This window comes from Lissotriton vulgaris, chromosome 10, assembly GCF_964263255.1.
Source record: "Lissotriton vulgaris chromosome 10, aLisVul1.2, whole genome shotgun sequence".
NCBI classification, from domain to species: domain Eukaryota; kingdom Metazoa; phylum Chordata; class Amphibia; order Caudata; family Salamandridae; genus Lissotriton; species Lissotriton vulgaris.
In genome coordinates, this window is record NC_141698.1 from 949884195 (window position 1) to 949898474 (window position 14280).

General features: G+C 43.2%; 1 protein-coding gene across 5 annotated transcripts in view; it reads left to right on the top strand.

Moving 5' to 3' along the window:
• The window catches only part of CACNB2 (calcium voltage-gated channel auxiliary subunit beta 2), a 1003604-nt gene that overhangs the window by 903782 nt on the left and 85542 nt on the right, over positions 1-14280 (top strand). For all 5 annotated transcript variants that reach the window (XM_086941951.1, XM_086941954.1, XM_086941953.1 and 2 more), the window contains one exon: positions 2522-2658. In XM_086941951.1, the coding sequence (XP_086798077.1) occupies positions 2522-2658 (137 nt within the window). The remainder of the gene's footprint in view (positions 1-2521; positions 2659-14280) is intronic.

The window sequence follows — 14280 nt, forward strand, 5'->3', positions numbered from 1 at the left end:
CACCTCCTTGTGACACTTACATGTGACGTTTCTAGCACACACCTCTATGTTCACGCCTAGTTCACGCCTTTTGATTACGTATTGCTAACACGTGTGTGATTTTATCTTGTATCTCTCAGCTGTTACGCCTACTGTATTGGTATTCATTATATGGTTTAAGTATAAAAGTTATGTCTTGTCAATAAAGTATGCTCTATCCCTTCCTGCACCCCAGTGGTGACAGGAACACGATATCCGGTACCAGAACCATTCCTTTTTAAGGAATAAAACCCCTAAGAACTCTAACACCACGGACTCTGCGTCTTTCTTTCCGATTGAGTTATTTTTGTTTAAGTACTTACCTGCATAGAAATTAGGACGGTAAATCAAATATTTACCACATCCTGAGCAGGGGTAAACTCGAGTTGCGCACGCATGCGCGCACCCTGAAGGGAGCACAGCTTATGAGACCCTCCAATGATTCAGTAACACAGAGGGAGCAGTAAATTATTGTTTTTTTTTCTATTTATGGGTTCCAGATTTTTTTAGATGATTGAAAGAGAACAAAAGATATGGCTATAGGATCTCGGACAAAAATTTCAACCCCAGATGATCATTGAACTGATGATATGCTTTGGGAGCAGGAATGTTTTATTAGTACGCATGAGTTGAGAAACATTCATCGAGCCATGGAAGTTCTGTCATTCTTCAGAATATTTGAAATGGTGGTTAGTGAAACTATCATCAGTGCACTATTTATGTACACCCAAAGATGAGGGACCGCTCAGGCTGTATACTATGAGGTAAGGCGGGTACCAGTCCTTATGAGACTGAAATGGATGAGAAGCAGATCCTGAAGTTAAAAGGTTTCTGATTCACCCATGGGTCCAGGGATTTTGGGTAACCTCCTTGAGTCACAACATTGAATGTATATATTGGGTTATAGTAAGCCATTCTGTCACTGCATTGGGTCAGAGATATGGGGACACATGTATAAAAATCGATTTTGCGTTCTTTAAATAACGAATTTTGGTTAATCTTTATTTAAGGAATGCAAAATAGTATGTAACAAAATAGCTGTTACCTAAAAGTGATTCCTAAGGATTGATAATCGCAATTAGGTAATAGCAATTGCTATTAGTTGATACTGTTCCATTTATTTCTACGGGCCTAAAGGTCCATAGGTGCGAATGGCTTTGCCTTACCTAATTTGCGGTTACCTGATTAGTAATCACAAATTAGGTAATGCAAACCCAAGGGTACCCAGGGGCCTAAGCCCACCTGAAGCACCCCAAACAAAAAATGTGCACATGTAAAGCGTACACATGCCCTAGGGACATGTGTGCTCTATGTGGCACTTTAGAAAAATACATCTTTGTTTATTTTTCAAATATTGCACATGGTTACCTTCGACTAGCAGTCGATGTTAATAGCATTTCCTAAATGCACTGTTTGCATTTAGAAAGTACTTGGTACATGTGCCTACAGAATCGCAAATTGTGATTCTCTATTCCAATCGCAATTTTAGGTAATCGCAAAAAACTGCGATTAGCTATAATTGTGACTACAAAGCCTTTAATACATCTAAAAGGATAATTTGCATTCGTCAATTGTCAAATTTAGCGATTTGCACCGTTTGCGAATGCCAAATGGTTTTAATCATGTAGCCAATGATCTCTCATATTATTACGAAGACAGATGTCTAACTAACAATGACAGAGTACTAATGAGTGCAGTGAATCAACGAGAAATGTGAAGTAAAATATCACATATGTTTATGGATTTAAAAAAGGCAGTATTAGAGCTCCCAGGGTTCAGATTGATGTGTTTTTTTATTATAAATGAGCTACTCATAAATCCAAATGATATTGTAGAGTTGTGTGTGTTCAAGAAATATGTCTTTGAAATCTTCAAAACGGGATGCGTTAAAAAGGATTTTCACATATATTAATTAAATACATTAACTAGTAAATTAATTTCATATTTCCCTATACTAATTCCCCACTAATACAGTTTGAGTTCCGAAGTAGCATGCTACTCCCGAAAAGCGATTCAACACCTCATCAGGGGTAGAAAGCATTATATAAATGAAAAACAGTTCCCTCTTCTGTCCCTCCACTATTTTTTTTTAATCCAAATAACAAACTTGCGTGATCACCGCTCAAAATAATTTCATATCTCCCTATACTATTTCACCACTAATTCTCTTTGGGTCCCAGAGTAGCATGCTACTTGCCAAAAAAGCACTTTGATGCCTCGTCAGGGCTAGTAAGTGCTAAATAAATGCAAATACAATACAATATATGTGCAAATGAGTATGTTTTTAAAATACAATTTTATCTCTGTCGGACAATGTGTGTCAAAATACGGTTGCTTATACACCGCAGTCATTTAATATAAAATGTCGGCCACCTCGTATATATTGGTAATAAATTATTTACTCATCCACTAGAAATGTATTACTTCTTATAATAAGATAGCATTCAGAAACTTGTAATGGTTTCATCAGTAGATTTGATATTTTGTGTTTTGCCTCCTGCAGAAATTTAATAATGACTGGTGGATAGGCCGATTGGTGAAAGAAGGCTGTGAAATAGGATTCATTCCAAGTCCAGTCAAGCTAGAAAATATGAGGTTACAACATGAACAGAAGACGAAACAAGGAAAGTTCTACTCAAGGTAAAGCATACATGCTAATGGAAAAAGGAAACAAATATATAATTGCCATGAGTGAATGAGAGCTCATATGTAAAATGTAGTAGAATATGCCCACACCACCGTGCCACAGAATAAGGATGTTAAGCAATAAAAGGCAAACAGTCACAAATCCTATAATAACTTGAATCAGCGCCATTGAATGTACTCTGTGTGAATGAAACAACAGGAAATATTTGACACGTTACCAATATTTATATTTTTTGTTATATTTATTATTATTATTATTTCATTATAATAGAAGGTGTTTTGTAAAACGAGTTCAATGCACTCGGATGATAAAAGGCTTAAAATACATCTATTGTTTTACTGCCATAAAGAGCAAAAAAAAACGAAAGTGCATGAAAAAAGAAACATCATTGGCAAAATCACCATGTGTCCTTTGTTATTATTCAAAGTCCTTTCAGTGACATGCCCATCCATATAACCCAAAACACAGCAAACATTGCTTGCCATTTAACAATCACTTTCGCATGTTTTTTAAACAGATAGAAATATCAAGACCTAGTTAGAGCATTTTCTCGTTTTACTTTGTAATTGATGTACCTGAGTATACCTGCAATATTTTCTGGCCAGTCAGTCTAAGGCCTCCATTAGGATGGCGGGCCGACTTTGCCCGTCATCCCATCGTGGAAAGGGACCGCCCGCCATAAGGGCAGGGGTCCCGTGGGGGAAATTAGGATGCGCCCGCCACAGTGGCGGGCGCATCCTGTATTTTTAACATTGTGGCCCGCCGCAATTGTAAAAATACATGTAGTACATGCAGTGCATTTCAAAGCACAGCGTGACAGGCACAGCGTGGTGCCTGCCATGTTGTTCTTTGAAATGCTGGGGGGTAACATAGGTACCCCCCATGTGCACCTCCCACCCCCCCGGAGTCCCTGGGGCCCGCAACGGGCCCCAAAGCAGACTCTGCATGCCTTGGAAAATGCCCATACTAATATGGCTGGCGGTGTCTGATAGACACCGCCACCATAGAGAACCATAGAGAACCCTTTAGACCAGGGCGGAAAAGCGACGGACGTACTTTCCGTCCGCCGTGGACCCCCAGCCATAATAATATGGAGCGGGGTCATTCCAGCTCGGATGGCAGCGGATCGCCCCCGCCAGGCCGGCGGTGGCTACTGCCGACCTGGCGGGGGCGATCCGCCTTCATCCTAATGGGGGTCTAAGTGTCCGCCCCACAGCAGCTACCAGCATCTATATGAGAAAGAATGACTTGGTGTGAATGATGGACTCATTGAACACTTGACACAAAAACTGGGGGTGTCGAACAGCCACACGGGTAAAGAAGCATGCCACCAGAAGCAGATCATGTGGAAGGTAAGGACCTAGTGCAGAGACAGTCACAAAAGAACAACTAGAGGTAAAGAGAAGTGAGGAAGTAAAATCCTGTAGGCACCTTCAAACAAAGAAGAGATAAAATAACCATAAGAAATCTAGGGAAGAAGAATGTCTTATGAACACCATAGAGCAGCAAGCTCAGCATCCCTTACTCCTAGATTACTACATACTTCTGCCACCTGTCCGCTCCTCCTAATATAGATGCATATGTTTTTCAACACAAAAATCAGCTGGATACAATCTCCGATAGTTATCGTAGCAGCGTGCTACAGGACAGTATGCCAGGCTGGACCAGACAGCCAGATGCTGACATAATACTACTTAAAAGTGTTAAAAGAAAAAGTGCAGCACCTGTTCTGGCCCATGCACAGAAACTGCAGCGTTGGATTTCGAAGGAGAATGGAGAACATACGATTTAAAAATCCACACTACCCTATTGATCTTCAAGATCTTACATTGGGTGGTTCTGCCCCATCCCAAATATCCAAAATGTTGCCTTTCCTAAGACCTCAGAGGAATCTCATATTTCTTGGTGCGGATGACAATTTGATTCAAAATGGCTGTTTCATCCAGAATCCTTGCAAGACCTTTTGCAATGGCTATGCAACTTATGCATTCACAGCAGCTCTGTGCACTGCAGTGCTGCTTTTTAGGTCTCGCTGAGCCAGTGCAGGCCCTATCTGCGAGACATTTAGTAAGCAGCTTTTGAAAGTGCCACCACAGGCTTTTGGTGGCCTCAAGCTTGCATGCACGCACACGTGCATGCGCGCAGCCACCATCTGTCTTTCCTCCATCACACAACTCCCTCTTCTACCCCTCCCCCACCACAGATCGCTTCTCTTGGCCGCTCGAGCGCGCGGCCAATGCTTGCATCGCTCGCGGCATTTGATCGCGATCAGTTTCACTTTTGCGGCTGTGTCAGTTTCACGGCCCCGCGGCCAATGCTTGTTTATTATTCCCCCAGGCAGAGTGCAGTGCTCAGCTCTGCTCCCCGCGCCGCGGGCATCGCCTTCCAAACCTTCCTCATCTTAGTTACTTCCTCGCGGTCTGCCTGCCTCTCTGTGCGCTCTGGTGAGTTTTTTTTTCTCAACTTACCATCTATGTTTAAGAAGGATGCTAAGCTGGTCGCCCCCTTACACCCACACCCACACGTCAGAGTCATGGCGTCCCCAGAATGGCACTGCCATGACCATATACAATGAAGGAATAAGCGGGTGCCAAGAATAGTTATAAAAATGTTTTGTTAATGCCTCCCTAAATGATAAATACATGATCAGTACCACAGCTTAAAGTGCAAGTGGTAGGACAAAAGTAGACCTTTTTATTCAGATTGCACTATTTAATGTAACATCCGAACAAATGTGAGCGAACACATATAGGCAACAAAATCTCATCAAATCTTTACTTCAAATTGATACAGCTAATAAAACAGACAATTCACGTACCAATTTTTTAAACTGAAAAGAATCTTATAAAAATGCAATTATCACCTCCCTGGAGGGGAGGGGTAGATGTTCATCGCGGGGCGATCGCATGCACGCCCGTACTGTCCTTGTGTCCTATGTTTGTCTTGTCAGAATCTCAATAAAAAGATTTAAACAAAAAAAGTGCAGTTATTGTTGGGTAGCTGACGGAGCCAGCACAATGTGAAAGAGGAATGCAAATCAATTCCAGGAGCATTGGCTGATGTCAGGACTGCATCCTCCCAGCGGTCAAAAGACCCTAGAAACTCCAGGCACCAGCGGAGGTAACTGAAAGCGATGCCAGCTGAGGGCTGCGCTTAATCACACGCAAGCACCCTCCTTCATGTGAGGTTTATATAATAGATAATCTCTCTCTAAACAGGGAAGAGGGGAATGAGGCAGGCATATGGTAACTGCACTTTAAACCAGCATTTACTGTAACTTCTTTGTGCTCTACTTCCTCCCAGAATTGGATGATGTACTAGCGAGACACGTACTGAACTGTAGCGCTCCCTAAACTCCATGCACGAGACAAGATGGAGTGCTTCGGTCAGGTACTAGAAGCTCAAATCAAACCGGCCTGACTAAAAGGTGTAGAGCAGGCCCCATCACTGCTCAATGCGAGTTTGCTCATGCCCCTTAAAAAACACTTCCACTGAACTGTAAAGTTGCCCATGTATTTATCAATGCTTAGGTCGCACTGCATGTTTTTGCTGGAAGGCTGGGGTCACCAAGAAATGAAAAGGAATATGCAAGGGTGCAAACATAATATTAGTGAAAAACGGTACAGCCTATACAACGCACGTACCATCATTTACTGCCGCAGTGCACGCTATGTAAAAGACAACAAAATACAGGTTCCTTTTTTTTCTCCCAAAACATTTTTATTGAAAGCTAAACGTAAGGAAAGACAGAGTCGTTGGGACAGTCCATCACGGATCAGATCACCGTCTCCGCCAACTAAAAAGCTGTGTGCAGATCTACCACACATAAAGTAATGGGCCCAAAAAAGAGACACCTTCATTGGGAGTAGGCATCAGGCCTCGCTATTCATTCAGCAGGAATCCCTCTCCCGTCCACCTGCCTCCTCGAGTTGAACCTTTTGTACATACCATGTAGTGTCTGACAGCCCATACCTGTTATAGCCCTCCTTACCACGAAAACACCCTACTGGCAATGAGATACAATGGAGTGAGGTGGTTTAATCAACTGGTAAAATGGAGAAGCAGCGAGTAGGACCAAGTTAGTCCCCTGGGTTTACTGTCTCCACGTTGGCTGCCATCCTCGGCATTTTGATGTATTAAAAAGTTTATTTTCTTGTGTTGCCAGTGTTTGCAGCAAGCACATGATATAGTTGCACTGCTCTAGATGGTTGAATGCATGGTGCCTGGTAGCATCAACTCTTAGAAATGTCATTGTATTCTCTCAAATCCCATGACAGTTTGGTATGAGGATGCCCCTCAGAGGGCAGGCGCTGCTCCTATGAGTCAGGTTTCACGTCTCTGCCTCTGCAGTGAAGCAGATATATGGCTATGGCTAATAAATGCGTTAAAGCTTCCACCCACAATAATGTAAAGGATGACTAAAACGTATAAGGTCCCAAAGACGGGACCTATTGGCTATGCCAATGCTTGTTCATTTGTTTTGTTGCAGAAGAGATCAGGGTAGGTCCTTTTACACATGCCACAGGGAACAGAGGGAACTCTACACTACCACCTGATTCACACTGCCATGAGCCTCGCCTCTAAAGAACAGCTGCTACCATAGAACTTGGCTTCTTTTATGCCAGGTACCTCTTCCAAGTAAATAAACCTTTTCCATTCTCCTGTCGGTGATATAGATGTAAAGGACCCTTAATTCAAGCTGTAGCTGAAAGTGGCTGATGAAACCAGCCAGTGATGGGGCTGACTCAAAGCTCCTCTGTGCTTGTTGTTTATCACATTAGCTCCTTGGCTGCACCCGACCAAATAACGGCCAGTGAGTGAAATATTAACAGAAAGTACAGCCAGTATATACAATTGTTTAGCACACATTAAACAGTAGCCATAGAGATATAAAGAGAGGAAATGTAAAGATATGCAACTTATGTACAGAGAGGAATGTGTACAAAACTTTCAAAGTGGTAAAGCTAAAAACAGCAATAGATTTTAACTCTGGCCTTAGGGGCCCATTAGTGTTAGATGTAGGACGATACTAGGATTACCATAGTGCATTCCCAACAACCAGTCCCAGTCCTGAGAGCCAAAGTTAAGTATGGCTGAAGACGTCTGCCATTGTGAAAATTTAGAAAGTGGGTAGAAATGGCCCGGTAACTTTTTCCATATTGGTTAGGGTGTGCCCAGGGATTATTCTTACCCATCAGTCCTCGTCGGGCATAAATGTAGCCTCTTCAGTCACCGACTTCAGAACACTCCTGGACCTGAGGAAGATCAGAAGTGGGCGGAGTCAGTGTCTGTGACCTGGAAAGAGCCCTGAATGACCGGAACTGCTCTCTCTTGTACCCAGGACAAAGAAGTTGACTCATAGGATCATAAGGCCTACCTGTTAAAGCTACAGGGACACATTAAGCTACAAGAGGCCTTTTCCTGCACCTACCCAGCTGATTAGTGGCAACTAAACCTGGAATGGGTTCTGGTGTTTGGCTTCTACAACAACACCCTGAGTCTCTAGGTGCCTCTCCTGATGTCATGGGGGCTTTAGAAGTGTGCTCCTGTGGTAGATTGCGACTTAAAGTTCTATAGTAAGAAGGTAAAATCTTTGACCAGAACAAACCTGGTTGGTGTATCCAACACATACTCCATCAAGGTCAGCGTCAAATTGGGCAGAGGTTCCGGTCTACGGCAACCAATAGCTATGATTGGCACTTTATACTTCTTGGCGCTATTCTTACTTAAAACATTTAAAAATGTATATCTCTGGTTCCGCCTAGTCGATTTTCGTCATTTTAGTGCAAAACTGTTTATAAATTTTTTCTCAATTATACAAATTTAGTTTGGAATTTTCATTGGTTTGCCTTTTGCCTATATTATTGTGTTAGCACAGCATAAATACTTTACACATTGCCCTATGTTAAGCCAGTCTTCTCTGTGACATAGCTACCAGGGGGCGATCTCATACTTTGAGGGTTCGCCCTCACAAGGGTTTTGATTAGTCCTCGAGGTGGATAGTCACCCACTCCAAATATTAATCCAATATCTTACACCCACCAAGTGGGGCATATTAGTGAGTTGTGATATAAGTGATGATTCAATTTCTGCTATGTGCCTGTCTGGAGGGATAGCTAATTGAGCATAGAAAAGAGATTTAGGCTCTTTAATGGCGGCAGACTAAGAGAGCCTTAAAAGGCGGGACAGTTTTACGAAATATCTAAAAGAACTGTCCTCTCACACCTGTACCTTACGTATTACTGCATGGACTCACAGCAGTGTTATAGTGCCAAATCCTGGTCGAGAAGTGGAGCTACTTCTGAATTGATCCCCAGTCGGTGGAGCTGCAAAACGGTGAATGTGTCTGCCCCAGGGTGAAGGATGCAGTGCTGAATTTAAAATAAATTGTATTTTGGGCACAGCATTATGTATAGTATATACACTAGGCTGCTAACTGATGGCTGCCCTTTTGGAGGATACCAATATTCCAGTCAAGCATGAGCCAGTAACCCCTTGGCTTATAAAGTGATTTGTACACAATGTAAACTTGGCTGTTAACTTGTGGCAGTCATATTGAGGGTGTAACAATAACCCAGGAGGGCTTTGCACAGTATCATCTTGGCCTATTGGGCAAAAGCGGTGCAAAGATGCACTGAGCCCGGCTTGGCAGGCTAATGAATCGGCAACTACCATATTGGAATATGTCAGAATGCCTCTTAGATGTGCCAACTGCAAGGACTGCTGAGTGGTTGACTGAAAATATGGTGTGCTACATATAGTTTGCCTTTACAAGTATAGATGTGAATGAATATAAAGGGCTCCCCTCAGTCACCTATGTTTGTTCAGCATCAGCCAGTGCCTGTGGGGAGGACCAATCCAATTCCCCAGTTCCAATAAGTATATATTAAATTAGGAAATTGTTCATTTCAAACATTGTTAGCCCTTGCTAGGTTAATACTGTACTCCTCTGCAGGGAAAAAATGTGGATGTTATATTGTGGGCGTCCCCTGTGTACAGGTACAGGTCCACCACTCTATGAGAAAACGTCTTTACACATGGCCACTTTTGCTGAGGAGGCCAGTCGGTCCCTACCAGTCTTCGTGTTGTCATGTTGTGGGTTTACGTTTCAGTTGTGTGGAGTGTGCAACCAATTTAGTGTTGGTGTGCAGGTTCCTATTCATGCTGGGATGTGAATCTTGAGTTTTCTTCTCATGAGCCCACATTTGTGTAGGTTGCAAGGGCATTCCAATCTATAGATTGTAAAAGTGGTATTACAGTTTGTGAGTTTATTGTGATTCCATATGTGCCAATCCTCCATGTAATCCTTTTTGTGGCTTTATTAAGATGACATGCATTGATTGAACCACATGGATTATTATGTCTTCTGTTTGGCAGCAAATTCCACTGTGTCATAGCAGGTTTGCTCCCGGGGTGGTGTGTAGCAGGCTATTCTTCAGGTTGGGTCCTCACTGGAAGGGAAAACGACGTGGCAATATTTTGCTGTGCCCAATATTGAGTATGTGCTAATATTTCCATATTATATTACAGATTTGAGTGGAAAGGGCATCATAAGTAAAAACTACTGTGATGTGTTCCAGTTTGTTTGTTAGGGGTTGTTTCCATAATGCTTCTTGTAGGGTATTGAGCATCAGTGTTTAGCCTTATGGTAGATAAACTGTCCTACTGGGAGATGCTCCTGAGGAATTCTCCTAATTAATGCATGAACTTTAGACGGTAAATTTGAAAAAATAAAGAGTCAATCCCTGCCCACTGTTTCTGACTTATACTGTATGCATTTTATTAATTAATGTAGAGAAATCCTGCTTTGGCAGCTCTTTTTCCGAGACTTTAGGGAGCTGCCTTCCTCCGGTGAGGTGCCTCTTATTTCCCTAGCACAGCTGATAATTATTTAACTGAACTGTGTTCATGTAATGGAACTTTTGTGTTTTCATAAACACTGACTGTGCAACCCTATTGGCTTTGCCTTCATTTATTTTTTATTTTAGGAGTGTTATATAGCGATGGCAAAACCCGAGGGGTATCAGAGCACTTTACAGTAATGTGAACGTTTTCAGACAAAGTACTATAAAAATGAAATTTCAAGAATCTAGATAAATATTCAGTCAATCTCAAAGCAATTAAAAGATTATTGTGGAGTGATTTTTGGTAGAGTTTGCGGGAGGGGTAACATGTAGATAAAGGTGTTGGTTTTGGAGAAACTCTTCCAGTTTTCTATTGAAGCTCGAGAAGGAGAAGTTGGCTCTGGTGTGTACTGGGAGAGAGTTCCAGATTTTGGGGGCGTTGCCTGCGAAAGAGCAGGAGAGGCTGTTTGTTTGTGTCTTTTGGGGTGGGGGATGAGAAGAAGTGTGTCAGAACTTCTTAGGTTCTTGATTGGCCTGTTCTTGTGAGTTTGGCTGTTTGTAGGTTCCTGTTGATAGGAGGAAAGGAGCGGGCTGAGCAACTATCAAGCTGCAGCGTGGTGTTTAAAAAGACAGCACTTTGTAGGTGGTTGTCTGAATTGAGCATGTCTGAGGGGCATAGTTTAACTACGATCCCCTCATACTGGCACAACCCATTTTATTTAGCAGACATACTGTGTATGCCTCAGGTAGCACAATGTATCTGCTAAAATGTGGCTGACTGGGCGCATAGCAGTGCATCTCCTAACCCAATGACAAACCACACAGGGCAGCGGGGGCAGGATCCCCAGCACTTACCCAGCTTATTATAGGGATGTGCTTCCAGTCCTTTCGAAAAAGCAAGGTACGTTAAAAAAAAATTCTGGGCATGTGTTTGGAATCTCTGTGCATTTCTTTGTGTGCTTGTGAGTGTGAGGCCTATTGAATGTGAGTATGTTTGTGTATTAGTGACAGTGATAGGAAGTGAGTATGGATGAGTTTGAGGGTGTGGGGGAAGAGAGTGAACATGAGTGGGAGTAAGTGTGTGTTTGTATGCAGGTTGTATGATTTTGAGACTATCCACTGGTCGTGGCATACTTAGTATAATTCTGTTCTTATGGTGCATCCACGGTAACATGATACCGCTGGTACATTGAAGATAATTTGTGGCATAAGGAAGAGCACTCATCGGAAAAATACAGGCATTGACATACTAGAAGTAATTCTTGGTATGTCATTGCATACTGGAGGGTATTCTTGGCATGGGGCACCCATGGCAAAATGCTGGCACTGGGATATTGGAGGTAATTCTTGGCATTTGGGCTACCTATTTAAAATGTGGACCCTGAAATACTCGAAGTTATACTTTACCAGAGGACACCCAAGGCATAATTCGAGTGCTAGTATATTGGAGGTAATTATTTGCCTCAGAGAGGACAGCCATGGCATATTGGGGCTGAGGGTCAGGTTGGAGAAATTAAACCTTGATAAAATGCTGCCTCTGAAATACTATTTTGATATGTTTTTGCTGGTTTTATGATTTGGGCACTGTGCCACTGCTAATCAGTGCCACAGTGCAAGCGCTCCCTATGTTAAAGTGATGTACTAATTGGTTATTCCATGATTGGGTTATTTGATTTATCTGTCAGCCCCTGTGTGCCCAGGGCTTGTAAATTGTAAATCAAATGCTGCTGGAGGGCTTGCAGCACTGGTTGTGCCACCCACAGAAGCAGCTTGTAAAGTGTGTCTCAGGCCTGCCATTGCAAGGCCTGTGTGCAGTCTATCACTGCCATGTCGACTTGGCCAAGCGCACCCACTTGCCAGTCCCTAAACCTTCCCTTTGCTTCATATTAGACACCCCTATGGTAGGCACAAGGGCAGGGTGCATTGTAAGTATAAGGTAGGACATGCTCTGATGTGTGTAGCATGTTCTAATAGTGAATTACAGCCATTTTCGTTTTTCACTATTGAAGGCTACCTGTTCTCATAGGTCAGAATGGGCAGTTAGATTATTACATTCTTATAATCCTAACTGACTTAGGGAACATGGTAGAAATTCGAACTTAGTATGCCTAACCTAGAATAATAAAATCCATATTTTAGTAAAGTTGGTTTTAATAGTCTGTGTTTGAAAATACCACTTTTAGAAAGTAGGTATTTTCTTGCCTAACTATCTAGGCCTGCCTCTGCTGGGTTGTGTATTCCTTGTCTGGGTTTGTGAGTGACAGGGCTGGGGAATTCCAGGAGACAGGCTGGGGCAGCCCGGTGGTGAATAGAGAGATCTGCATCTAGATGGAGGGAGTTGCACCTGGGACCTGAATAGGGCTCGGCCTTCCCTCTATAGTGCTGGCTCCACCTCCTGTGGCTTGTCTGATGTCTCTGCCCCGCACTGTGAAAGGAGAGGAGGAATCATGTCAACAAAGTGCTTCAGAGCTGTATCTTTCCTCCCTGTGCTGGCTCCACCTCCTGTGGGCGGCTGATGTCTCTGCCCTGCACAGTGAAAGGAAGAAGAGAGTCACGTAAACAGAGTGCTCAGGAACTGGATTGGACTAAGCAGAGGCCTCTGCCTTCAGAGAACAAAGGATTTTGGGGTATAGATATTGGGACCCTGATCCCAAGAAATTAGATCACTTCTGGACAAGAAACCTTTCTGCCAAGGAGAAGAACCAAGGAAGCTGCAGGAGTTGTACTGCCCCTCTGCCAGTGTGGTGTTTGCTGGGTTGGCTTGCAGTGGTTGCCTCTTTGCCAAGGAAAAGTTATGGAACTTTGTTAGGACTTTCATCTACAGAATATTCTCCAAAGGCTTGAACTGTGCTTGCCTCCTGCTGAAGTCTCAGGGTCAACAGACTTCACCTCCAGCTCCCTCCTGAATTTCCTTGCTGGGAATTCTGACTCCAGTCACTTGCTTGCTGCTGGAAGCGCAACGCATCGAGAAGAAGTGTGTCGCCGCCGCAGCTGAAATCATCGCAGCGCCGGAGAAGCGAGCCTTCCCCGCATCTCCCTGGAAGCGTGTGTTTATCGAAGCTGTCTGCGGTCGCATCACCGGAGAAATGTGACGCCATCAAGAGAGTCGCCATCGCATCACTGGAGAAGCCTGTCGCAGGGCCTATCGCGGCTCCAAAGCACAGAATCATTGCAAGGCTGCCAGGGTGCCATCGCATCGTCACCACGCTTTGCCGCATCAAGGGCGCCATCTTCTCGCATCGCTATCGGATCGTCGCATCGCATCAAGGTGCCATCTTGCGTACCTCAACAGGCCCGCAAGCTGAAAATCTACGCATCATCTCCAAACCGGTAAGGCTCACGACGAGTCCCCTACTCTGCTCAAGCATTGAGGAAGGACGCAACCGTTCCCCCGGATCACGGAACCAACGCATCTCCCCTTTTGCAATCCTTTTTGTTCACTTTGCGTTACGCATCCAGGTACTTTGTTGAGAACTTTGTCGCAGTCATCTTCAACAATTCGAACTAAGCAACTTTAATCATCTTTTAAGTAATCTTATGTGTAGTATTGTGGATTGTTGTCGTTTGTGGTCTTGTGTTTAAGTCTATATAAAGAATACTTATTTTTATAAAAATCTGTGTTGTGTCTATCTGTAGTAGTGTCACTGTCAAGTCAAGTCAAAAGAACTTTATTCGAATGTTCATAGTAACATCCATAAAAGCACATTTCAGTAAACTTACATTAACACATAAAATCCATATATTGTTAAAAATCACATAGAATAGAGGATC